This window comes from Malaclemys terrapin, chromosome 18 (genome assembly GCF_027887155.1).
Source record: "Malaclemys terrapin pileata isolate rMalTer1 chromosome 18, rMalTer1.hap1, whole genome shotgun sequence".
Taxonomy (NCBI): Eukaryota; Metazoa; Chordata; order Testudines; family Emydidae; genus Malaclemys; species Malaclemys terrapin.
Genome location: NC_071522.1, coordinates 21,781,456 through 21,806,226, shown reverse-complemented (window position 1 = coordinate 21,806,226; position 24,771 = coordinate 21,781,456). Strand labels below are relative to the sequence as shown.

General features: G+C 49.8%; 2 protein-coding genes across 2 annotated transcripts; one reads left to right on the top strand and one right to left on the bottom strand.

Annotated features, from left to right (window-relative positions):
- The first annotated feature begins 899 nt into the window (after nt 1-899).
- On the top strand, nt 900-3,161 carry LOC128825729 (C-C motif chemokine 4-like). The gene is made up of 3 exons (XM_054008485.1): nt 900-1,117; nt 1,277-1,391; nt 2,636-3,161. The coding sequence occupies exons 1-3, from the start codon at nt 1,045-1,047 to the stop codon at nt 2,715-2,717; spliced, it is 270 nt and encodes an 89-aa protein (XP_053864460.1). The 5' UTR covers nt 900-1,044; the 3' UTR covers nt 2,718-3,161.
- Nucleotides 3,162-11,798: 8,637 nt separating this feature from the next.
- On the bottom strand, nt 11,799-14,020 carry LOC128825899 (C-C motif chemokine 4-like). Its single transcript, XM_054008786.1, has 3 exons — nt 13,915-14,020; nt 12,884-12,998; nt 11,799-12,073 (listed from the first exon to the last, which is right to left on the bottom strand). Exons 1-3 carry the CDS (start codon nt 13,985-13,987, stop codon nt 11,986-11,988), a joined length of 276 nt encoding a protein of 91 aa, XP_053864761.1. The 5' UTR covers nt 13,988-14,020; the 3' UTR covers nt 11,799-11,985.
- Between the last annotated feature and the right edge of the window lie 10,751 nt (nt 14,021-24,771).

Below are 24,771 nucleotides of genomic sequence, written 5' to 3'. Positions count from 1 at the left end.
AGCCTGGCATAGGTGTCACCAATTTCTTCTTGGGTGGAATGAACACCCGCTGGAATGGACACCAAAGGGCAGGGGGGTGAATCTGTCTCTCCCTCCTAGGGTATTAAATGTGGTACCATTTAACCTTTCTCACCTGTGTGACAGCTGCCATCTTCAACACAGCGAGGGCTGACCTGGGGACGGCCAGAGCTAAAAGCACATTCTGCAACAGCTTGAGCTAACAAACCCACACACGGTAATGGTGTGTGTGTGTGTCACAACTCCTATCCTCTGCAGATTGGCAGACAGGGACCTGTAACACACACTCCCTGGTGGATTGACATCTGATTTTACCTGCCAACACCCTGATCTTCCATCCGGGACTAAATCCTGCTTGCATGACTCCAGTGACTAAAGGCACTAAATCAAAGCAAAGCCGCCGTTGAGTGTCATATGAAGAATAAAATCCCATCCATGGCTGTGTTCAGGTGGCTTGGCAAAGTGACCTTATATCCTAAGAAGCCAGCTCTGGCAGGATCGTCCTAGGGCAGAGGGATCTGCAGATGGTAAACCACCAGGATAATAGCTTCGACGGCACCTCTTCCCGCACCCGCTCTTAATCTCTTATTCATATGAAAGCCTGGCTCATGAGAGACTCAGTATATCCCAGATGCCTCCTCTTTTTCCAGCCTTGCACAACTTGCATGCCGAGGGAAGAGTCCCTCTCTTTGTTCCAATGGATACATCCCCTCCCCCACCCAGCTCCATGTGACTTACAGGCACCGTTTTGTTTTCCTTGCGGCCTGTTGGCATGAAAGAACCGTGCTGAGTAACAGCTTGGAATGCTCAGCTCTTCACTTGTTATTAATTCCTGAGCTTTGGCTGCGAGTTCCCTTTTTCTCCCATCTGCACAGCTCACCCTGTGACATCCGCTCTGGAAATTCCACTCTGCTTCCCTTTGTCTCTCTGCCTCTGGAGTTCCCTATAAAAGGAGAGAAGCCTCTTGCTGCTCAGTGTCACAGCTAGTCCCTGGTCCAGCTCCGCTCCTCCTCACCCAACAGCAACATGAAGGTCTCCGTGGCTGCCCTCGCCGTTCTCACCAGCGCTGCCTTCTGGTCCCTGGCCTCCTCTGGCCCAGGTGAGTCCAGCGTCTCTCGCTGAAATTGTCCATTTCTGAAGGAAACCGATTTATTGCTCTTTGGATGGTGGGGGGAGGAACCTTTCCCCTGATAACGTGTGTTATTTTCCCTTGCATGGAACTCAAGGCACACTCACGCTGTCTGTTTCCATCTTTCAGAGGGACCGGACATGCCCATCACTTGCTGCTTCTCCTACATGGCCCGCCAGATCCCGCGCAGCATGGTGATGGATTACTATCACACCAGCAGCAAGTGCTCCTTACCCGCTATAGTGTAAGTGCAAACTCCCGACACCGGAGACAGGCAGCGAGCAGATGTGCAGAGACAGCTTCCATTTCAATACATGCTCCTGTTGCAAGCGTTACAGTGTAGTCATGCACTGCAATGGAATAGTTTGCTCTATGTCAGCGGTTCTCAAACTGTGGGTCGGGATCCCAAAGTGGGGTGTGATCCTGCTTTAACGGGGTGGCCAGGGTTGGCTTAAACTTGCTGGGGCCCGGGGCTAACGCCTGAGCCTCACCACCTGGGACCGTAGTCCAAGAGCTTCAGCCCTGGGTGGCAGGGCTCAGGATACAGGCCCCCTGCCTCAGGCTGAAGCCCCATCCAGGGCCGTGGGGCTCGGGCTTTGGCGGGACTAGGGCGGGCTCAGGCTTCGTTGTCAGAAGGGGGTCGCTCCCTGCTCTACGTCTACACGGCAGTTAAACACCCGCGGCGGCTGACTCGGGTTTGCGGGGCTCAACTGTGGGGCTGTAAAATTGGGGTGTAGACATTCGGGCTCGGGGTACAACCCCAGCTCTGGGATTCTGCGAGGCGAGAGGATCCCCGAGCTTGGGCTCCGGTCCAAGCCCGAATGTCTACACAGCAATGTTTAGCCCCACAACCCGAGCCCGGGTCAGACGACTCTCTTATTCCAGTGTAGACGTACCCTTGGTGTCTGGCTGCTGCTTCTCATTCCTAGCATGAGGCAAATCCAGGTGTCAAAGGCCTGAGGTCGGTGACTAGAGAGCCCAGCGTACCAGCACAGACTCTCAGAGCCAAGTATTCACAGCTGGGAGAAGAGGCCACCTAGAAGGGATTCCCCCATAGCTCCTCTAGGGTCCTGGGGTGGGACCTGCTCACCCCTGGGGATAATGGAGTGTGGGGGCGGGGCAGGAAGTGAGGCTGGGGGAGGGCAAACCACAGGAAGGCATCCGAAGAAGTGGGCTGTAGTCCACGAAAGCTTATGCTCTAATAAATTTGTTAGTCTCTAAGGTGCCACAAGTACTCCTGTTCTTCTTTTTGCGGATACAGACTAACACGGCTGTTACTCTGAAACTTTAATATGTAGAACAGGCAGCCAAATGGGAGGAGGGGCAGGCCAGGTGGCCCAGACCAGCATCAAGTTCTGGTGGAGAATCCTTCGGGGACAGGACAGAACTGACTGGCTGTGCTGGGATCTGGAAGTGGGGCGACCTAGGACGGTGAGGGAGAGACACAATGTTTCTCTCACTCTAACCTGTCTCCTTCCTGTCCCACAGGTTTATTACGAAGAAAGGCCGGTCCGTCTGTGCCAACCCCAGCCACTCCTGGGTCCAAGCCTATGTGAACACCTGGATCTGAACTGAGCAGAATGGGGGACAGAGAATTATTCCTATTTATTACGTGTATTACGGTAGCACTTCGCAGCCCCATTGTGCAAGATGCTGTAACACCGGACAAAGAGGTGATTCCTGAGCCCAAGTGCTGGCCATCTAAGGACAGAGTTCAAAGGGCACCGGAAGGACCTTGCCTCACTTCTGCTGACACAAGCCAGGATGCTGCTACCAACCCACTTTTCAAAGAACTGACAAACGCTGGACTTTGAACGTATCATGTGACGCTATTTAAGACGTGCAGTAGGGACCCCATTTTTTGTATTGCTAATTATATTATTTATGGCATGTGTGCAGGAGGGTCAGATGACTCCCCGTGCATCGCAGTGACCGACACAAAAACACCCCAGGTTGTTGAATGTGTTCGGTTCTTTGTGCTGTAATATTAGGCGATGACCAGGGACTGGGTAGAGTGATGATTTTGGAAAATAAAATGTTTTGTAGAAAAACACCCTGGTTTTTGCCTTAATGTAATTACCGACTGGAAGGATCTCCAGGCCCAGACACATAATCTGAGCACTGTGCCTGCCTGTCTCACTAGGAGAGGATCTGGAACAAACCCTACCAGCTCAGCACCACTAGAGTTTGGGGAAAATTTGGCCCCATTTGCAGTTCACAGCTCAGATCCATCCCTCACACACATCTACATCCAGCCCTGCATGCCCTGTCTCCAGTACACCCAGCTACCCCTTATGTACCTGCAAGAAACAAAAATAGTATATAGTTCCCACCTTAAAGTGGGAGGACAAAAGGTTAAATCTCTTACCCTGAGCTGAGGACAGCAGCGGGTTTGCAGACATTGCAGTGAGGGGATGAGCTCAGCTGGGTGAGGGGAGGAGAGCATGGGGGCCGGGGGGCAGGAGGGGAGTCTGGAGTTGGGGAAGACCTGTGTGTGTGTGTGTGTGTTTTGTGTAGGGAATCTCCCTGGGAGCAGGGGTGTGTGTGTGTGTGGGGGGGGGGAATCTCCCTGGGAGCAGGTGTGTGTGTGTGTGTGTGTGTGTGTGTGTGTGTGTAGGGAATCTCCCTCGGAGCAGGGGTGTGTGTGTGTGTATATGTGTGTGTGTGGAATCTCCCTGGGAGCAGGGGTGTGTGTGTGTGTGTGTGTGTGTGTAGGGAAACTCCCTGGGAGCAGGGGTGTGTGTGTGTGTGTGTGTGTGTGTAGGGAATCTCCCTGGGAGCAGGGGTGTGAGTGTGTGTGTGTGTGTGTGTGTGTGTAGGGAATCTCCCTGGGAGCAGGGGTGTGTGTGTGTGGGTGTGTGGGGAATCTCCCTGGGAGCAGGGGAGTTACCCAGCCTGCCCAGTGGAGACCCAGCCCCTGCCCCAAGGAGCTGAACTGAGTATTTCCCCGGCCCCTTGCCCTGACTGCTCTTTGCAGAGCCCTGCGGCTGGGTCGGAACCGGTGTGTTTCAATGCCCTGGAGGAGGAGGCCTGTTGTTCCACTTGCCACTTCTATCAGCTGTGGCCTGTTGTTTCTGGGCACGGAGCCAGCACGTGTAGGCACGCACATATACACGCTGCATGGATCCACTCAGCCCTGCATGTGCTTTAATGCCTGGGACACACCTCACCCCTCCCTTGTGGCCCCTCGCTGCGCACCCCCGGCCAGAGAGACACAGCTCACCCCCTCCTGCAGAACAGCTGAGATGAGGGAGCGTTGTCCAGGGATGGGGGATGGATACTGGAGGCAGGCAACCTTGGCTCTATTTCTGACCAGTTCATCTTGGGCATGGTGTCAAGAATAAATGGACACAAATCGGACATCAGGAATGGTAACACACAAAAGCCAGTAGGAGAACACTTCAATCTTCCTGGACATTCTATAACAGATTTAGAAGTAGCCATCCTTCAACAAAAAAACTTCAGAAACAGACTTCAAAGAGAAACTGCAGAACTAAAATTCATTTTCAAATTTAACACCATTAATCTGGGCTTGACTAGGGACTGGGAGTGGCTGGCTCATTACAAAAGCAGTTTTGCCTCTCCTGGAATTGACACCTCCTCATCTATTATTGGGAGTGGATCACATCCACCCTGATCGAATTGGCCCTGTCAACACTGGTTCTCCACTTGTGAGGTAACTCCCTGCTCTTCATATATCAGTATATAATGTCTGCATCTGTCATTTTCACTCCATGCTTTTGAAGAAGTGGGTTTTTACCCACGAAAGCTTATACCCAAATAAATATGTTAGTCTTTAAGGTGCCACCGGACTCCTTGTTGTCATCTTGGGCATGTCACTTCCCTGCTCTCTGCCTCGGTTTCCCTATCTGTAAAATGGGGGTGATAATACCCACCCTTGTAAAATGCTTTGAAAGTGATAAAATTACATCAGCTCCCCAGAGCAACACACACTAACAACTCCCAGCACATACTTATCTGATACTCACCCTTCACTGACACACTCAGATGCACTTGCTTTGACTCCACTCTTAATCCAGAGTGACACTCCATTTGCTGATTTATTCCACCCCGTACTCATGTGACCATGACCTCACCATGCTTATTGAAGAAGGGGCTTACTCCACACTCACCTCCAATTACTCCATCTCTTTCTCTCTCCACCCTGAATCCACATCCGCTTCCTCCACATTGACAGCCATCTCACTTCCTCCAAACACCTCATTTCCTAAAGTTCACGGGTGAAATAATATACAGACGAGATTTTTACTACTAATAAGAAATGTCTTGCATCCCAACAGCAGAAATAGCTCCCGTAAAGCCATTCAAAAACAGAACTCCGTGAAAAGCAACTGTTCCCAAGAGGATAACCTGAATCGAGTGAAAGAACCACATGAGGCAAAACAGGCCAGATTCTACTGTCATTCACACTAGTGTAAATCTGGAGTAACTCCACTGACCTCACTGGAGTTACGCTGGATTTGTACCAGTGTAAACGAAAACAGAATTAGGCCTCGTGTATTTCAGTAAGATCTTCGTTTGACAGAGGGCTGGGGTCACTGCTCCAAGATAACAGAGGTTCCATTTTATTTCAGGGGTTCAGGTAGAAAGGCTGACATCTGAGCTGCACGCAGGCTTAGTGTCTGATGAAAGGTCAAACAAGGCCTGATCCTATATGAATGTGTCCATGGGGGTGTCACAGGGGTACCTGCCCCATAGCCCCAGCTGCTGGCCAAGAATGGCACTGCAGGTGCTCCCTGGCTTCATTTCTCCTCACTGGCATTTTTTCTCTTTCCCAGCCATTCACGTGGCTCAGGTCTCTCACCAAGTCACTGGCTAAAACGTAACCCCTTCAGGGTAAAAAAAATCCAATTTTCTTCCCTCCCTGTTAGGTGCCTGTCCAGGCTCAGCTTCCAGGCCCTTCTGGGCTACCTTTAATCTCTCCTTTAGGACAGAGCCCTGGCTCCCGGCTGCTTCCCTTCCAGACCTTCCTTCACGACCTGCCCCAGGAACCCAATTTGCTCCCTGTGGTTCCTCCCCAAGCGGAGCTCTTTGCCCTTTTACCAGGCCCAGGTGTTTCAGGCTCTCACCTGACCCCAATTAGTCCAGCCCCTTTATGCTGGGAGGCCGCTAATTCTGGTACAGGCACAGCTGATTGAATGGGGCAGGCCAGCCCCAGGCATCCTGGCCCTTTTAAGGATACGTCTACACAGCGACTCTCAGAGCCGGGTCAACAGGCTTGGGCTCGGGCTAGCGTAGATGCTACAGCTGGGGCTGGAGCTGGAGCCCGGGCTCTAGAGCCAAGGGATGGGGGTGGGCTTCGCCTGAGTCTGTTGGCCCGGGCTCAGAGAATCACTGCTCCCTGTGTAGACACCCCCAAAGGGCAGGACACCCTGTGGCAGGGCGTTTTGCCATTGTCTATGACAGCAGTTTAAAATACATGGAGATATACCTATCTCCTAGAGCTGGAAGGGACCCTGAAAGGTCATTCAGTCCAGCCCCCTGCCTCCACTACAGGACCAAGTACTGATTTTGCCCCAGATCCCTAAGTGGCCCCCTCAAGAAGTGAGCTCACAACCCTGGGTTTAGCAGGCCAATGCTCAAACCACTGAGCTATCCCTCCCCCCCTCAAACTGTTGGTTGCGACCCCGCTTTTATGGGGTTGTCAGGGTTGGCGTTAGACTTGCTGGGGCCCAGGGCCAAAGCTGAAGCCTGAGGGCTTCGGCCCTGAGTGGCAGGGCTCAGGTTACAGGCCCCCAGCCTGGGGCAGTGGGGCTTGGGGGGGCTCAGGTGTTGGTCCCCCAACCCGGGTTCATGTAGTAATCTTAGTTATCAGAATGGGATCACGGTGCAATGAAGTTTGGGAACTCTGGTCTATGATGGTGCAGGGCTGAGCCCCGATGAGTCTGATTTTGGCAGGCGTGGCTCATACCACGGTGCTCACTCACTAGGGCTGGGCAGGAAATGACATTTCCCCCCCCAGGAAAAACGGCAGGAAATGGCTCCCCTCACCCCCAGCTGTTGAAACTGCTCCATGAAAACGACTGGGATTTGGTCAAAAAACATGAAACCCTGAAAACCGGGAAAAGGTCGGATTTCTGTCGCCACGTTTGGGGGTTTTGGTTCATCTGCAACCCCCCCAAAAATTCTCAGTGAAAATGGATTTTTTGGAGTGAATTTCTGTTTAGTTGAAAAGGTTATTTTTCCACCAAAGGAATGGAACATGTCGTAACTTGGGGGGATATTTGATCGCTGAGCCCTGGGGCGCCAGGCCGGCTTTGTCCTCATGAGCTCTGTTCATAACAGTGAAAGCTCATGTATTTTCACCCTGCAGCGTCCCCTGAGATCGGGGGCGAGGCTGACCCCGCCTAGCCATTGGACGTCCCGCAGTGACATGCTGATGACAATTTGTTCCAGCCAGTGTGAAATGCAACGTGGACTCGAACTGTTCTGGCCATTAACTCTATAGCAGCGACGTAAGTGCGGCCCTCCCCAGCACGCTGCATGGAAGAGCGGGATGCAGACGAGGTTAGTTCCCGGGTCTGCTCCTCATTCTGTCACCTCCTCCCCGTCTCTAGCAAGACTCCCCACAGGTGCTAGTCAGTGGGAGGCTTCCGCTCTGGAGTGGGTACCCTGGCCCCGCAACTCCTTGCCCGCAGGCCCTGGGGCAGTGGGGGCAGGTGGGAGGGTGCGGTTGGTTTCAGGCAAGGGGAGTCAGGACTTAGGGTCTGCAAGGGTCCCCATTTGGCTTTGCCTGCCAGGGATCTGGCAAGGAAAGATGTGGAGAAATTGGAGAAAGTCCAGAGGAGAGCAACAAAAATGATGGAAGGGCTAGAAAACATAAGCTGTGAGAGAAGACTGAAAAAATTGGCTTGGAGAAGAGAAGGCTGAGAGGGGACATACAAGTACATAAAAGGCTGTTATAAGGAGGAGGGTGATAAATTGTTCTTTTTAACCTCTGAGGACAGGACAAGAAGCAATGGGCTTAAATTACAGCAAGGGAGATTTAGGTTGGACACTAGGAAAAACTTCCTGTCAGGGTAAGTAAGCACTTTGCCTAGGGAGGTTGTGGGACGGAGGTCACTGGAGATTTTAAAGAGCAGGTTAGACCAACACCTGTCAGGGATGGTCTAAGATAATACTTAGTCCTGCTTCAATGCAGGGGACTGGTCTAGATGACCTCCCGAGGTCCCTTCCAGTCCTACCCATCTATGATTCTGTGACCTTCTCCCCCAGTCCCCAGGTGGGATTTCCTTCATTCCCAAGGATTAACCTGCCTCCAGGGTCCAGGAGCTCCCCACTGATAAGAGGCCCCTGGACTCAGATGCCCCTTTACACACAGAGGCCAGGTCTGAGCTCAGGAGGAAGCTCTCAGTCACTCTGTGGTGACTTTAACGTTATCCGGCTGTGTTGAAACTTGCACCGAGGGAGCGGCTTCGTCCTTGTGCCAGCTCAGAGAGTGGCACACACGTACACAGCCCCATGACCTCAGATCCAGTCCTGCTCAGCTCTCTGGTTCCACTCGGAGCACCCTATCAGAACCAGCCCCCGGCTGTGCCCTTCACACTCCCCACTCTGCCCTCCCCTGCTTGGGGCGCCCGGTCATAAACATACAGTTAAGGGGAGCATAAAATCCCTCCTTTACCTGTAAGGGGTTAAGAAGCTCAAATAACCTGGTTGGCACCAGACCAAAAGGACCAATAAGGGAAGAAAAGCCTTTCAAATCTGTGGGGGAAGGTTTTTGTTTGTGCCTCTTTATTGTTCTCTCGGACAGAGAGGGACCAGGGCAGGAAAAACCATCTCCTAAACCCCTACCTGAAATAAGCATCCAAGAGTACAAATTGTAAGTAATAGCAAGGAAATGCGTTAGATTATCTTTTGTTTCAGCTTGTGAATTTCCCCTGTGCTCAGAGGAAATGTTATTCCTGTTTTGTAACTGGGAAGCAAAATCAGAGATGATCCTCTGGGTTTTAAATCTTTTTATTTACCCTGTAAAGTTACCTTCCATCCTGATTTTGCAGGTGTGATTCTTTCCCTTTTTTTAAAAAATAAACTTCTTCTTTTAAGAACCTGATTGGTTTTAGTGTCCTAAAGAAAAGGTCTGTGCTCACTTTATTAGAAGCAATTGGTTGGTATATTATTCTCAAGGGAAGGGGGTGAAAGGGCTTGGGGGGATATTTTGGGGAAACAGGAACTCCAAGTGGTCCTTTTCCTGAATCTTTGTCTAACTCACTTGGTGGTGGCAGCAATACCGTCCAAGGACAAGGAAGGATTTGTGCCTTGGGGAAGTTTTTAACCTAAGCTGGCAGAAATAAGCTTAGGGGGTCTTTCATGCGGGTCCCCACATCTGTATCCCAGAGTTCAGAGTGGAGAGGGAACCCTGACACGCCCAATTCCTGTTATCCCAGACACATTTCAGCCCTGCCCATCTGGGGGTGGGTGGCCGAGGGAGGCTGTCCATGAGGATAAAGAGCTGAAGCAGGGCGCTGATCTCCCCTGATTTCTGAGCTTTGTGTTTTAAAATATATTTTTTGTAAAATCCAAAGTTTTTACTATGAGCCTTTGAGTTTGTACCGTGAGCTAAAATGTGACCCTTTCCACCATCGCTCCCTTCAATCCCTAATCCCACCAGATCTGAGCACTGCCCAGTCTTTAGTGTATTCCTCCTCCCAACGCCCCCGTGAGGCAGGGCAGGGCTATTATCCCCATGGCGCTACAGAGAAACCGAGGCCCAGATCTTTGAAAGTCTTTAGGGGTCCAACAACAACAACACGCTTGGACAGAGCATCCATGTCCACCTTGTAGGGCTTTATTCCAGGCCTCTAAAAGCTCCACGGGGTTATTGCTAACCTGGGGCAGCCAGGTTAATTGTGGGTGAGCATGTGGCCGCGCCCAGCCCATGACCTCAAGTGTGATCTTCAGGGCTCGATGTTCAGGGCCTTTGTCTCCGAGATGGGCTATATGACAAAAGGTTGTCAGCCGTTGATGGCCAGTGGTGACTTCCGTCCTCTCGAGGCTAGTTCTCACTAATACATCCCTATTAGTGATAAAATCAAATGAACGTATGCCCAGTAGTCACTGCCGGAAGCCCTGGCGAGGTGCCTCCCGCCTCCTGCTGTCTCGTTTGAGCAATGTCCTGTTTCAGCTCCGTAGAAGATGATCGTAAAGACACACATTGGCTAAAGCTGTACTTTTGTGTATTTAAGGGTCCAACTCCCACCGATTTCCTGTTGACTTCAGAACTGCAAAATGGAGACTTAGTCTGCTCATCATTCCCAGGTGTATCCTGTCAGTGCCCACGGTGTGCCGCACGCTGCCCCACATGCAGGGCGACACTGCCCCAGCCCTCAAGATCTCATACTCTCCCCTTGCCCCATTGTCCTGTATCTCTTTATGCGCAAGGCTTGGTACTTTGACATTTGTATTCTCCCAGGCACCTCCCGGTTCTGGGCTCCCTGGAGCTTCTCCCCAGGAGTTGACACTACTTCTGGACTGGGGCTGTCAGACTTTGCTTTCCCCCCACAATGGGCCTGTGCATTTGGCCGGGTGCAACACAAATCCACCCAGCAAGGGACTGTCTTGTTTCCTGTCAAATCCTTCCTGTGCCCTGGGGTGATGGGACCCACGGGCAGTCCAAGCCCCCTCCCTTGGGACATTGAAAACTGCACTGGACAAGGCTGCAGGGAATGAAATCTGGGAACAATCCTTCAATGGCTCCAGGGACGGACTTAATGCCTGACCTACTGGGCGTATTCCAGAGCCTATTTGCTGCATAGTGTTAGTGTGCGTGCATCTGTGTATGAGTGCAGCTGTGTATCTGGAGGCAGTGTGTGTATGCACGTGGCTGTGTCTGGGAGCGGGTGCATCTGTATGCAGGCATGTCTCTGGGAGTGAATGTGTGCGTGCAACCGTGCGTGTGGGATGCGTCACGGTCCATCTTTGTGGGTGAACATGTGTATGCAGGGCTGGGTGTGCGTGTGACTCTGGGGGGGTGTATGGTGGGTTGTGGAGAGCGGGGGAGGTGTAAATAGCTGTGTGTATGTGAGTTGTATTTCTATTCAGGGCTGGGGTGTGTGTGCGTAGAGGTATGTCACTGAGGAGTGTGCTGGTGTATATGTGTGTGCGTATTTCATAGAAAAAGTGTAACCTGGATTCACGCCCTCCCGTTGTTATTTGTTTTGTGAAACACAACACCCAGCTGATGAAGTTTAAGCAGATTCATTGAGTTTAAGGCCAGATCATTCAGCCTGACCCCTTGTATAGCCCAGGGTGTGTGTGTGTGTGTGTGCCGGGATGGTGGGATATGGACGCTGGTGTGTTTGTGTGTGAGGACGTGACAGCCGGAGGGGGCTATTTCCTTGCCGGGATGGGTGAGTGTGGGATTTGTGACATGAGTGCTATTCAGGAAAAGTGCCAGAATTCACTTTAAACAGAACCAAGGGGTTGATATAAAAATATTTATTCTATAACAGCAATGTTTCATGTTCTGTCAACCCCACCCCAGCCACTGTTCAGCAGTACAGCAGACCCAGCCAGGGCTAAATACCAAATATATTAAACAATCTTCTGCGCGTCTGTGACGTGAAGAGAGACGGCCCAGCCGCTCACCCCCACAACTCACAGCGAGTGTTCTATAAATAATATAATTAACAGTATAATTAGTAGGTATTACACCGATCCAGGATTTTAAATAGCTGTACAAGATAGTTACAAATTCTTGGTTTTATCAGGGTTTGGGGCAAATTCAGCTCCTGTTTCTGTCTCGTCAGCCTGTCCTTTGAGGGTTTACACTCCCACTGCCGGGGGCGGCGCATCGCCCAGTCTGGCCCCTGCTCCGCTCAGTTCAGTTCCAAGTCGTTCACGTACTCTTGAACCCAGGATTCACTGGGGTTGGCACAGAGCTCACGGCCCTTCCTTGTGGTGAACCTGGGGGGCGGGAAAGAGACGGACAGAGTCAGAGGAAAGGAGGGGATATTTCTCGCAAGTGCCCACCCCCTTCTGGTATCCGCTGCACCTTCATCCCAGTAGGTCTAGTCAGGTCTGTTCTCGCTCCCTGAAGGAGTCTCCATCAGCCCCTCATGGTCCCGAGGCTGCCACCGGGCTGCCTGTTCCACACACTGGTGCCCCCTTGAGATCTTTCCTCTCCCAACCTCCATCCTGGCCACACCTCACACCATTATGCCTTGGGTGCGGGGCTTAAATTCTCATAGATTATTTCCCTGAGCCCCTCCCCCCCCATTCCCCACAACATGCTAAAAAACTTCAGGGCCCAGTGGGGTGTGCGGGGAGGGGCTTCAGCCACTGGGCTGAAGTGGGGGGCAGGGCTTGGGGCTTCTGCCATGCGGCAGGGTGTTGGGGCAGGGCTCTGGTCTTCAGCTGCAAGGTGGGGGATCTGGGGGCTTTAGATCTGTGGTGGGGCACACCACACCCCCTGCCCTGCGTGGTGTGGGGGACCACACTGGAACTTCCCGCAGGTTTGAAAATATTTCCTGAATTTAAGCCCTGCTCGGGTGGGCAGGTCCCATCCCCAGCCTATCATGTAGTTGGAAACCATGATACCCCCCTTCCCGCCCCGGCCAGTAGTGTCCAACTCGGTATTGTCTGTGCTCCTGCAATGGCCTGTAAGTGTTTTCCCCAGTATCTGCCTTTCCGTCTCTATACCAGGAAATGGAATGGACCACAGGTGGTCGCTCCAGCCCATGTCAGTGCCGCTAGGAGTCTGCCATTGGCACTTACACTATGCCCGGCTGGGAGCACATGCTGCTGGTGCTGTAATAATCCTTCACGAAGCTGCGGGGGATCTGCCGGGCTGTGTAGGAGAAGCAGCAGGCAGTCGGGGGGTCAGAGCCAACTGCAAAAGACAGAGATGAGTTCAAACGGAGTCCCAGGGGAGAGGTTTGCGTTAGTGGGCTTTTTAAATTAGTCTAGGAGTTCAGTGATGCCAAGACATGACGATGGCTGAGCGTTGGTACGTATGCAGCGATCTGCAGACAGCGAATTGTTTATGCTCCCAATTTCACAGAGGGGATCACTGAGGGACAGAGTGGCAGAGATCTGTCTGCAGCTACAGTGCAGGCCCACGGCAGAGTCAGGACCTGAAGTCAGGAACGGCCTCACAATCCCATGAGCTAATCGCTAGCCACGCCGCCACTTTCAGCCTTGCCAGGGCTCTCTGGGCCCGCTGGAGTCAGTCCGCTCTGAGGATGCTCAGTATCTGGCGGGACTGGGTCCTTAGTGCCAGTGTATTCACAGAGCAGATGCAGCAATGCCAGCTTCTGTCAGCCCACCCTGACTTGGACAGTCCCTTGGCGGGTGAGCGGAATACCCCGTGGCCTCTCTGCTAGGCTCATCAGCCAGGGTTCCAAATGATGCCCATCACAAGGGTAGTTTTGGTGATGTGGACCCTTGATCTCTGAGGAGTGAGACCACAGACTCATTTCACCTGGCTCCCCAGACAGCCACCAGAGGGGCAGGGCTCTTGGTCATGTCCCGTAGAGGCTGCATTTGAACCGGTAACCTAGGGATGGAAGCTCCTAAGCCAACCAGCCCCTCTCCCACATTGTCTGCGGTGTGCATCTCACTGCAGAGATGTGGCTTTTACCAGAGAGAGACAACTAGCCTGCATCACTCCGAAGTGCCCCAGAAAAGGGGCTGCTGGTGGTGTGACAGCACTGACGCACCATGGCTGGCTAGCGCAGAGCTAACTGGGTTCTTCTTCCTTCACTACACGGCCAAATTGGCTCTGAGAAGATAGACATGGAACTTACTTGGCGCGGAGAAGGCCAGGGAGCAGAAAGCAGCGATGAGGAGAACGGCGAGGGCAGCCACGGAGACCTTCATGTTGCTGTCGGGTAGGGATGAGCCAGAGATGGGAGTCTGTCAAACCCTTTGCTGTCTGATGCTGAGTCTCTGGTCTCTCCCCCTTCTTATAGGAGACTGGAAATCGAAAGGAGAGCGAACCCCCAGGAACTGTGGAAATTCCAGCGCATTCAGGAGGTGACGACATGGTGCAATTGTGCTATTTGTGGAAAAGCGAAGCAGTAGCCGCAATGGAGGAAATCCCAGAATAGTTTGTGTGAGGGGCCGAAGGGCCAAGGCCCCAAGTTCTTACTCTTCAATTTGATTTCAACATCACAGGAAAAGACCGAAGAAAATGTGTCATAAGCGTTTGTGGAAGTGCAAACTGCGCCGATCTCACTTGTGTGCGGTTTAGAATCATAGAATCACAGAATATCAGGGTTGGAAGGGACCTCAAGAGGTCATCTAGTCCAACCCCCTGCTCAAAGCAGGACCAATTCCCAACTAAATCATCCCAGCCAGGGCTTTGTCAAGCCGGGCCTTAAAAACCTCCAAGGAAGGAGACTCCACCACCTCCCTAGGTAACGCATTCCAGTGCTTCACCACCCTCCTAGTGAAACAGTGTTTCCTAATATCCAACCTAGACCTCCCCCACTGCAACTTGAGACCATTGCTCCTTGTTCTGTCATCTGCCACCACTGAGAACAGCCGAGCTCCATCCTCTTTGGAACCCCCCTTCAGGTAGTTGAAGGCTGCTATCAAATCCCCCCTCATTCTTCTCTTCTGGAGACTAAACAATCCCAGTTCCCTCAGCCTCTCCTCATAAGTCACGTGCTCCAGACCCCTAATCATTTTTGTTGCCCTCCGCTGGACTCTTTCCAATTTTTCCACATCCTTCTTGTAGTGTGGGGCCCAAAACTGGACACAGTATTCCAGATGAGGCCTCACCAATGTCGAATAAAGGGGAACAATCACGTTCCTTGATCTGCTGGCAATGCCCCTACTTATACATCCCAAAATGCCGTTAGCCTTCTTGGCAACAAGAGCACACTGTTGACTCATATCCAGCTTCTCATTTCAAACATTGCACAACACTGGAAAGCAGAAGGGCCTGGGCTCACAGTGGAGCGGTGGGGAGGAGAAAAATGTTTTAATTCTATTATTTTTAAATGAAAAGAAATTGGCTTAAAAGTAGATGTAAAATCTAATTGGGGGGGTGGGGGACGGGGCAGAGAAGTGAAATGTTTATTTTCAGACTGGACTGGGTTCAATCAATTATTTCAAATAGATTCTTATAAAATACCCACCTACTCTATAGATCCATCACTCGTATTATCTCTAGCATGTGTGGTGTACAATCTACAGTCCCAACGTGATAGCAGCCCCAATTCCCATTCCCTTCCCTGGGAGATGAAGGGGCTCGACATCTTACAACACACACTCAACACCTGACCTTATCTTTTAGGAGGGGTCAGTGTGTTCCTGTTATCTGTGGGGAATGTTTTTGTACCATCCTTGATATTGGGATGTTCTGGTATCACTTGATATCGGGACGTGTTTGCGTGAGCGCTCTGTGCTTAGCGCCAGTTCCCTGCTGCACGTTCCAGAAGACCGCTCTGAAAATTGCCCGGTAAAGCTGCACAGGAGAATGTGAATTCTTTTCCTGGAGGTTCTGACCAAACAGCTTGAAGGAGGTCACCACACACAAGGTAAAGGGCTTGTATCTTGCTAGCCTGAAGTCATTCGCTCCAGTCCTGCTCATGGCCTTGGGGAATTTTTAAGCCAAAACTTTTTTCCAGTGAAAAATACAGACTCGGGGATACTGAAATGTCTCACAAATCCAGAGCGAAGTCACCAAATTGGTTTGGTCAAAACCAAACCCAACTGGCCAACCAACCGGAAAAGTCTGAAAACACTGAAACGTTTTGTTTCAACATTATCAAAATGAGTCATCTCGGTGTTTCAGTTTGAAAACAAATTGTTGTCAGAAATTCCCTTCAATTTTATTAAACAAATTGAAAACCTTAAAAATGCTCAAAATGGAAGCGAAACATTTTGCCCCAAACAATTTTTTCTCAACTTTTTAGATGTGCTGAAAATTTCAAAAAAATGTCAGTTTTGGGTGGATCCCAAATGATTTTTGCTTTAATTTTGCAAAGTTGCCAGAGAACGGAAGAATCAGTTATTCGCACAGCCCTAGGTGTAGCATCTTAGCATCCTGAGATCCAGACCCTGGCTTTTGCCCCTCTGTTTCTCTCTTCACCTGGATAATATGTGCTTCTCTGCTCTCGGCCGTGGGCAGGGTTTTGCTGAAGAGGAACTTTCTGGTTTCCATCGTTACCAACGTGTTTCATAAAAGGGGCATGCTCAGATACCCAGTATTGTCATGGCTTGTGTGGTATTGTCCACAGTGACAGAGAAGGAAGGTAGAGAGGGAGGGCTGGTGGGGGGATATTGAGAACTCTGCTTTAGCCATGTTTAGCTTGAGCCAACGGCTAGACATCCATGAGGAGATGTCAGAGAGACAGGCCAAGACTGTAGTGTGGACAGAAAGAGGCAGGTCTGGAGTAGAGAGGTAGGTCTGTGAGTCATTGTCAGAGACAACTGCTGAACTTATGTTTGTGAAGGAGATTGCCCAGAGACAAGTGTTAGAGAGAGAAGAGAAAGGGACCCTGGATGGATCCCTGTAGAACCCCCACAGAAAGCTGGAGGGGGATGAGAAGGACCCTCCAGAGGACACGCTGAAGGAGTGATTAGAGAGGTAGGAGGAGAACCAGGAGAAGACAGCGTTATGGCAGCCCAGGAAGGACAAGATTTCAAGAAGAAGAATGTGTCTGATGGTGTCAAAGGTGGCTGACAGATGAAGAAAGCTAAATATAAGAACGGCCATACTGGTCAGACTAAAGGTCCATCTAGCCCAGTATCCTTTCTTCCAACAGTGGCCAATGCCAGGTGCCCCAGAGGGAATGAACAGAACAGGTAACCATCAAGTGATCCATTTCTGGTCACCCATTCCCAGCTTCTGGCAAACAGAGGCTAGGGACACCATCCCTGCCCATCCTGGCTAATAGCCATTGATGAACCTATCCTCCATGACAGGTTTCAGAGTAGCAGCCGTGTTAGTCTGTATCCGCAAAAAGAACAGGAGTACTTGTGGCACCTTAGAGACTAACAAATTTATTAGAGCATAAGCTTTCGTAGGCTACTGCCCACTTCTTCGGATGCATATAGAGTGGAACATATATTGAGGAGATATATATGCACACATACAGAGAGCATGAACAGGTTTGTTAGTCTCTAAGGTGCCACAAGTACTCCTGTTCTATCCTCCATGAATTTATCTCATTCTTTTTTTAACCCTGTTATAGTATTGGCCTTCACAACATCCTGTGGCAAGGAGTTCCACAGGTTGACTGGGTGTTGTGTGAAAAAATACTTCCTCTTGTTTGTTTTAAACCTGCGGCCTATTCATTTCATTTGGTGGCCCCTAGTTCTTGCGTTATGAGAAGGAGTAAATAACACTTCCTTATTTACTTTCTCCACACCAGTCATGATTTTATAGACCTCTATCATATCCTCCCTTAGTCATCTCTTTTTCATACTGAAAAGTCCCAGTCTTATTAATCTCTCCTCATATGGCAGCTGTTCCATACCACTAATCATTTTTGTTGTCCTTTTCTGAACCTTTTCCAAGTCCAATGTATCTTTTTTGAGATGGGGCAACCACATCTGCACGCAGTATTCAAGATGTGGGTGTACCATGGATTTATATAGAGGCAATATGATAATTTCTGTCTCATTATCTATCCCTTTCTTAATGCTTCCCAACATTCTGTTTGCTTTTTTGAGTGCTGATGCACACTGAGTGGATGTTTTCAGAGATGAATGACTCCAAGATCTCTTTCCTGAGTGGTAACAGCTAATTTAGACCCCATCGTTTTATATGTATAGTTGGGATTATGTTTTCCAATGTGCATTACTTTGCATTTATCAACATTGAATTTCATCTGCCATTTTGTTGTCTAGTCACTCTTTGTAGCTCTTCGCAATCTACCTGGGACCTAACTATTTTGAGTAGTTTTGTATCATCTGCAAATTTTGCCACCTCACTGTTTACCCTTTTTCCAGATCATTTCTGAATATGTTGAATAGGACTGGGCCCAGTATAGACCCCTGGGGGACACCACTATTTACCTCTCTCCATTCTGAAAATTGACCATTTATTCCTACCCTTTGTTTCCTATCTTTTAACCAGTTACCGATCCATGAGAGCACCTTCCCTCTTATCCCATGACAGCTTACTTTGCGTAAGAGCCTTTGGTGAGGGACCTTGTCAAAGGTTTTCTGAAAATCTAAATACATTATATCCACTGGATCCCCCTTGTCCACCCCCCCTCAAAGCATTTTAGTAGATTGGTGAGGCATGATTTCCCTTTACAAAAAACATGTTGACTCTTCGCCAACAAATTATGTTCATGGAGGGCTGGTTTTGATCTTTGGGCAGGAGAGGGTCACAAGAGACTTTGGTGACAGTGATTTCAGTGGAGGACAGAAGGTGAGAGGTGGATTGAAGATGATATAGGGTCAAATTGGAGGAGAGGACAATGCTGTCCTGGGGAGAGACAGCCAATGAGAGGGCAGCCCGAGCTGGAGAGGGGACTTGGGATCCATCCCAAGGGGCAGATGCTATTAGAGAAGGGAAGTAGAGGGAAATAAAACCTACAGATGTAATGGAGAGAAAGTACCAAGGGAAAGAAAATATAATTGCAAATGGAATTGATCAAAACCTTGTGTTAGCTGCAAACAGATTCTGGAAATGGTAAACAAGAAGCCCCCCCACAAAGGACCTACAGAGAGTTATGAACAGAGAGAATGGCTGTTTGAACATCTATTTACCGAATACAGTTCAAAGGCACCTAATGGACAAGTGAGGGCCCAGTAGGTGTAAAAACCCTGCTCGTGGATAAACTTGGTGGAAGAGGTACAGCCACAGGAACATCGAATCCAAGGAGCACTTCAAACCGAAGAGACGCAAAGAACAGCGAGAGCGGAGCAGGACTTACAGCCAGGCAGAGGGAAAGGTGATTCTTCTCTGAAGTGACACAGTCTATTGTTAAGTAATCTCTTTTGTTCTTGTTAATAACAATGCAGTTGGTCCTAATGATGCAGAATGAGGAAGCGTAGCGTGTGCAAACTTGCAAAAGTTACTGAGTTGGGAATCTCTAGTTTATTATTGTAAACAGCGTGTCTTCGGCAATGGTCTATATTATTTATGCTCCTGGTACAAACTTGGGGGTTTTCCCTAGAAAGTTCTAAAAGCTTAAAATGATCCCATGTGCCTTGGTTTGCCTCTGCCTCTCCTCCCAGCTGGCATAGCCTTGCCTAGTTGTGTGACCACACAGACAGACTGGGAGAGGCTGCAGTTTCTCTGTTGCTTGTGCGTGGGAGTCTCCCTGGCCAGGAGCCCAGGACAATCAGACATTCAGAAAACCCAGATCGTTTGTTTCACATTTTTTGCTAGCGCAAGCATTTCTGGTTTTGGTTTCATTTCTGAAGCTTGTGGCGGGATAATTGGCCAACTCCAGCCCCAGGCTGTTCTGGAGGAGTCCTGCTGTCCTTGAGGGGGAAATTCACCCCACATTCACATGAAGAGCCTAATTCTCCCCTCAATCCCACCGCTGACCCCCACCGAGTTCACTTGGGCTAGTGCAGGCCCCCTGCGCTGGGCTGAACAACCCACCTAGAGTGCACCAAGTCCCACTGAGTACTAGTACTGCTACCCCTTTTGACCCAAGGGGTTAGCCAAACTCGGGGCGTTGTGGGTTGTTCCAGTCAGGCGGAGAAACTGATGGTACAGTCAGGTATTTTTTTTGATGCAATCCTGTTTATTTATAAAAGTTATACATCATTTACTGCTTCCCTGAACACAGCAGGAATCAAACCACAGGGTTCAGTCCCTTTTCTCGCTGTTCCAAGCCTGCCTTTCCAGACAGCACTGTGCACCCCAAAAGCTTTCTCCCAGGGCCAGATTGCCACCACTTCGGTTACTGTAACATACTGTCTGCTTGGCTTTCGCCCCCCCCGCTCCCCCCCCCTGCAAACAACACTCAGCGAAGCTCTTTGCCCACGTAGTTCTAATTCCTAGGTGAACTTGCATATGCCTGTGTTTTATGTGGGGGGCTTTTTAACTCTCTCACAGCTATCTTCAATGAGTGGTGCCCGTCACCCCCAGCAGTCTAAATGAGGTTTAACCCAACCCCGAACATTATTGTTTAGCATGTTTATTGCCATGATGCCTACACCTCACAGCTAGCTTGGGCCCCATTGCGCTAGGCGCTGTACGTACATACAGCCCCTGCCCCAAAGCTATTTGGGTGAGATCCTTACTCCTAAACCTGGTGCCCAGGGCGTGTCAGGGGCAAAGCTGGGATTGGGGAGGCAGGGTGTGGGTGGGGCCACAGCGTACAGCACCCTGGAGAACCTGGCAACGCTGAAACCCCTACGGCAGCCCAGGGAGGAGGCTGACACATAGACAGGGACCAGGGATTGTCTGTGTTACACCGGGGGCCGCTCCAGCCCCCAGAGCAGCCCAGGATTGGGAGGTTGCACAGATCTGGTCTTAAAGGTGGGCCCTGAACTGGGACCCCTTTAAATTTCAGAGTTAAAGAGTCAGTGTAGAGACTCTGGTGATAAACTGACCCCGGGGATATCGGTGCCAGGCTGGGTCAGCACATGGAAAGGTCTGGTTTGGATGCTGCTAAAATCGTGAAGAAACTAGTGTATTCTTGAAATGCCCCCTCCTGGCCAAGGGACACGTACCCTGGCCAAGCCAGAGGAACTGGGCCCTTTGGGTGAAACCTTTGCCTGCTGCATCCTATGAGCACAAGAGCTTCATGCAAAGCGTCCTGTGGCAGACAGTGCTCGCTTTGCAGGAGCACGGTGGCAGACCTGAGACGTGCGGCCGTGAAGACCCTGCACTGCAGAGGTTAGGGAATCTCTGCAGAATCAGGGACTTTCCTTTTCATGGTTTATTTGTAGCCATTACAGCTGGCTGGAAAATGTAGTGCTGGTTTTTTCCTTGGCTTGTTGAAAAGCCAAAATTCAAAAAGTGTTTGGCCCAAACTTGACATTTTGGGGGGTTTGGACCAAAACCGTTTCAGTTTTCATTTTTTTGATGAAAAGTTGGAATTTTCCACAAAAAAATTCATTCTGTTGAAAACCCAACTTTTCATCCAAAACCAATTTCCACGGAAAACTTTTGACCGTCTCCAATTGCGATTTCTATGCTGTTCTTCACCCCAGTAAGCCAGAGAACCTGACTGTTTTACCATAGAATTAGGCTGTTTGTTATAATCCTTATTTGACAACCTCTCCCATAACCTAACCCAGAGTGACAAACTCCGAGGCAGGCGGTTGCCGACTCTCCTTCCACCAGAGGTCTCAGTGAGAAAACCAAGGACAGTGAAGCGAAACTTCCAACCAATGTCAAGTACAGAAGGAAGTTATGACAAGTTTATTCTTGGAAAATCTGCCAGCAAAACCTTTTATTGCACCCTGTTGTCTAGGGCGGGGCAGACGTTTTCCATCCGAACTGTTTTTTGGATGGACAATGGGTTTTTGATTAAACTCATTTTGCAGAAAGTGTCTGCTGTCCACAGAAATGTTCAACTTTTCATTTAAAGACCAAGAACTGACATGCTTTTTCCACACACACCCTATTTTCAAACCAGCATTCCTGTCAGCTGTTCTTACGGATGACACTTACTGAAAAATAAGCACTTCCGGGGTGGTATGTGCAGACTGTCATGTAGCTCCCACACACGAAAAGCAAAACGATGCTTTCAGTCTGAATTAACTGGATTTAAAATAAGAGAAACGAGAACATAAAAAAGTGAAGTCTTTACAAGAGAAAGAGCACAGCGTGTGCATCTGAAGAAGTGGGTTTTTTACCCACAAAAGCTTATGCCCAAATAAATCTGTTAGTCTTTAAGGTGCCACCGGACTCTTTGTTGTTTTTGTGGATACAGACTGACACGGCCACGCCTCTGATACTTAGTACATCTTTGGCCACCTTGATTACATTGAACTCATTAGCACTATGAAAGTGATTTTTCCTCCCTTCTGTTGAGAATAGCCCACTTCCACCTTAATTGAATTGGCTCGTTAGCACTGATCCCCCACTTGGTAAGACAGCTCCCATCTTTTCATATGCTGTTTATTTATACCTGCTACTGTATCTTTCACTCCATGCATCTGATGAAGTGGGTTTTAGCCCATGAAAGCTTAGGCCCAAATAAATGTGTTAGTCTCTAAGGTGCCACAAGGACTCCTCGTTGTTTTTGTGACTACAGACTAACACGGCTGTCACTCTGATACTTAGTGCAGTGTGTGTATCATCTGTGCAACAGTCTGCACTGAGCTAAAGGGACATTACATTATCCTTAGAGAATTAAAGATGCAGGCCACAGAAACAGAGTCATACATTATTTGCTTAGATACACACGACCAATAACCTCTTCTAAAGCGTGCACATTTGTGCATGGTTTGGGATTGCAGTTAGTCCCAGAGACTGGGGCCTGCTGTACATTGACATGTAAAGCCTGTCCTGGAAGGCTACGAATTGCGTTCATGCGTCTGCTCTGTAGCACATTCCTGAGCAGGTCACTTGTCCTCTCTGTGCCTCAGTTTCCAATCTGTAGCGTGAGGATATTTATTATTTGAATGACGATTATCACCTAGAGGCCCCAGTTGAGAGCAAGGCCCTGTTGTACCGAGTGCTGCTCAGACACAGAGCTAGGTTCTAAATGATTTAAAATCGAAATGATCTAACTATAAATGATTATTCCTCCCCTATTCCCAAGCTATCAGACTTTGCAATGGTCTTTGTTATCCAGGCAGTCAGGGCTTTAGGCTTGCCCGGCCATCATGCCCCTTCACCTCCGTGAGAGGTCCATCCTCGCGCTGTTGGGGCAGGAGCATGTGTGGGAATTGACGAATGTCTGCGAGGTGCTTGCAGCTCTTTGGATGGAAGGTGCTAGCGAGGGCAAAGTGTGATGATGGAAGCGTCTGGGCTGCTGAAGCCCTTCGAAAAGTGGTTCGCAAACTTTTTCTGTTGGTGACCCCTTTCACACAGCCAGCCTCTGAGTACCCCCCCGACAGCTCATGACCCCCCAGGTAATGACCTCGTGACCCCCTGAGAGGTCGCGACCCCAGTTTGAGAACCCCTGCCCTAGAAACAACAGTGCTAAAGGGAGTGGGGAAGCCAGAGAGGGAAGAGGCAGGTGCAGTCTGGCAAGGCCCGTGGAGATGACTAAAGCCAGGACTCAGTGAGTTAAAAGGCATTGCTAAAAAAGCTCTGAGAGCTCTCGACTTGGGCTCTGTTTCAGACTCTCAGGGGGAGCTCTGTGGTTTCCCTTCTGGGCTGTTTCCATCCCCTCTGTACTGACACCACTATAAATAGCCAGGCTAGCTAGTCATTCTTCCTCCTATGTTTCCAGCCCACACGCTGCTAAACCCAGCAGGGCTTTCCCCCTCTCGGCTCCATTTCCCTGGTGTCCCCGGTCCTGCCTCTGAGCCACAGGACGAGATGGTGCAACGAGGAGATGGGGGCCAGACATCAGTGGGGCTTTGTTTGCACCTGGGGCTGGCTTGCTTCCATTGGCACCCAGAGGAGAAATCCCTGATTTCCCAATGGACCTGCTCCATTCTATAGCGTAACCTCACTGCTGGCCTGACAGTAAAAAAGCCCATTGGCGAACCGATCACCAGCCTCTTTAGAACGGCCCTTAACATCTTTGAGGGCTGTTATCAGGTCCCCCTCAGCCTTCTCCTCTCCAGACTAAACATGGCCAGTTTATTTAACCTTTCTTCATCGGCCAGGTTCTCTGACCCTTTGATCGTTTTTATTGCTCTCAGGGATTCTCTCCCATTTGTTCACATCTTTCCTAAAGCGCGGTACCCAGAACTGGACAGAGGGCTCCAGCAGAGGCCTGCCCAGTGCCGAGTACAGCGGAACAATTGCCTCCCATTAATACACCCTGTTAGGATATAGATATTCAGGCCTGTCTGTAAAGGCCTATACTTTAAGAATTTAGGTGTATTCTTATCACTTAGCTAGTTATAGAGGTATAAAAGAAAGAATCAAAATCACTATCTGTCTGTGTAAGGGCCTTCTCTCACTGTGACAGTCTGAGGCCTGGTTCTTAGGTTAAGCAGCAAAGGCAGCCGTAAGTTGGGAAGTGTAGGGTCACATCCTCACATCCCAAACTAGTCACATGGAAATCAGGCAATCTGGGGCTCTTAGGAAGGTGATCCGATCTATCACCTCCAGAGAAAGGGAAAAGCCTCGAAGATGTAAAAGGAAATTTAGTTTGATAGTTTTCTGTCTGGCAAGAACTCACTTCTCAATAGCTGGGATGTGAAATCCTCACTTCTGTATTGTTTTGTATGTTTATTTGCATGGTCTCTGTCTGGTTCTGTGACTCTTTCTGTCTGCTGTATAATTAATTTTGTAGGGTGTAAAGTAATTAAGGTGGTGGGATATAATTGGTTAGCTAATCATGTTACAATATGTTAGGATTGGTTAGGTAAATTTCAGTAAAATGATTGGTTAAGGGATAGCTAAGCAGAACTCAAGTTTTACTATATAGTCTGCAGTCAATCAGGAAGTGGGGGGGAATGGGAACAGGGAGTGGGGGTGGGGGAATTGGAATCATGTTTCGCTAAGGGTGGGGGAATGGAACAGGGACTGGGGGTGGGGGAATTGGAATCATGTTTCGCTAAGGGTGGGGGAATGGGAACAGGGACACAGGCAAGGCTCTGTGGCG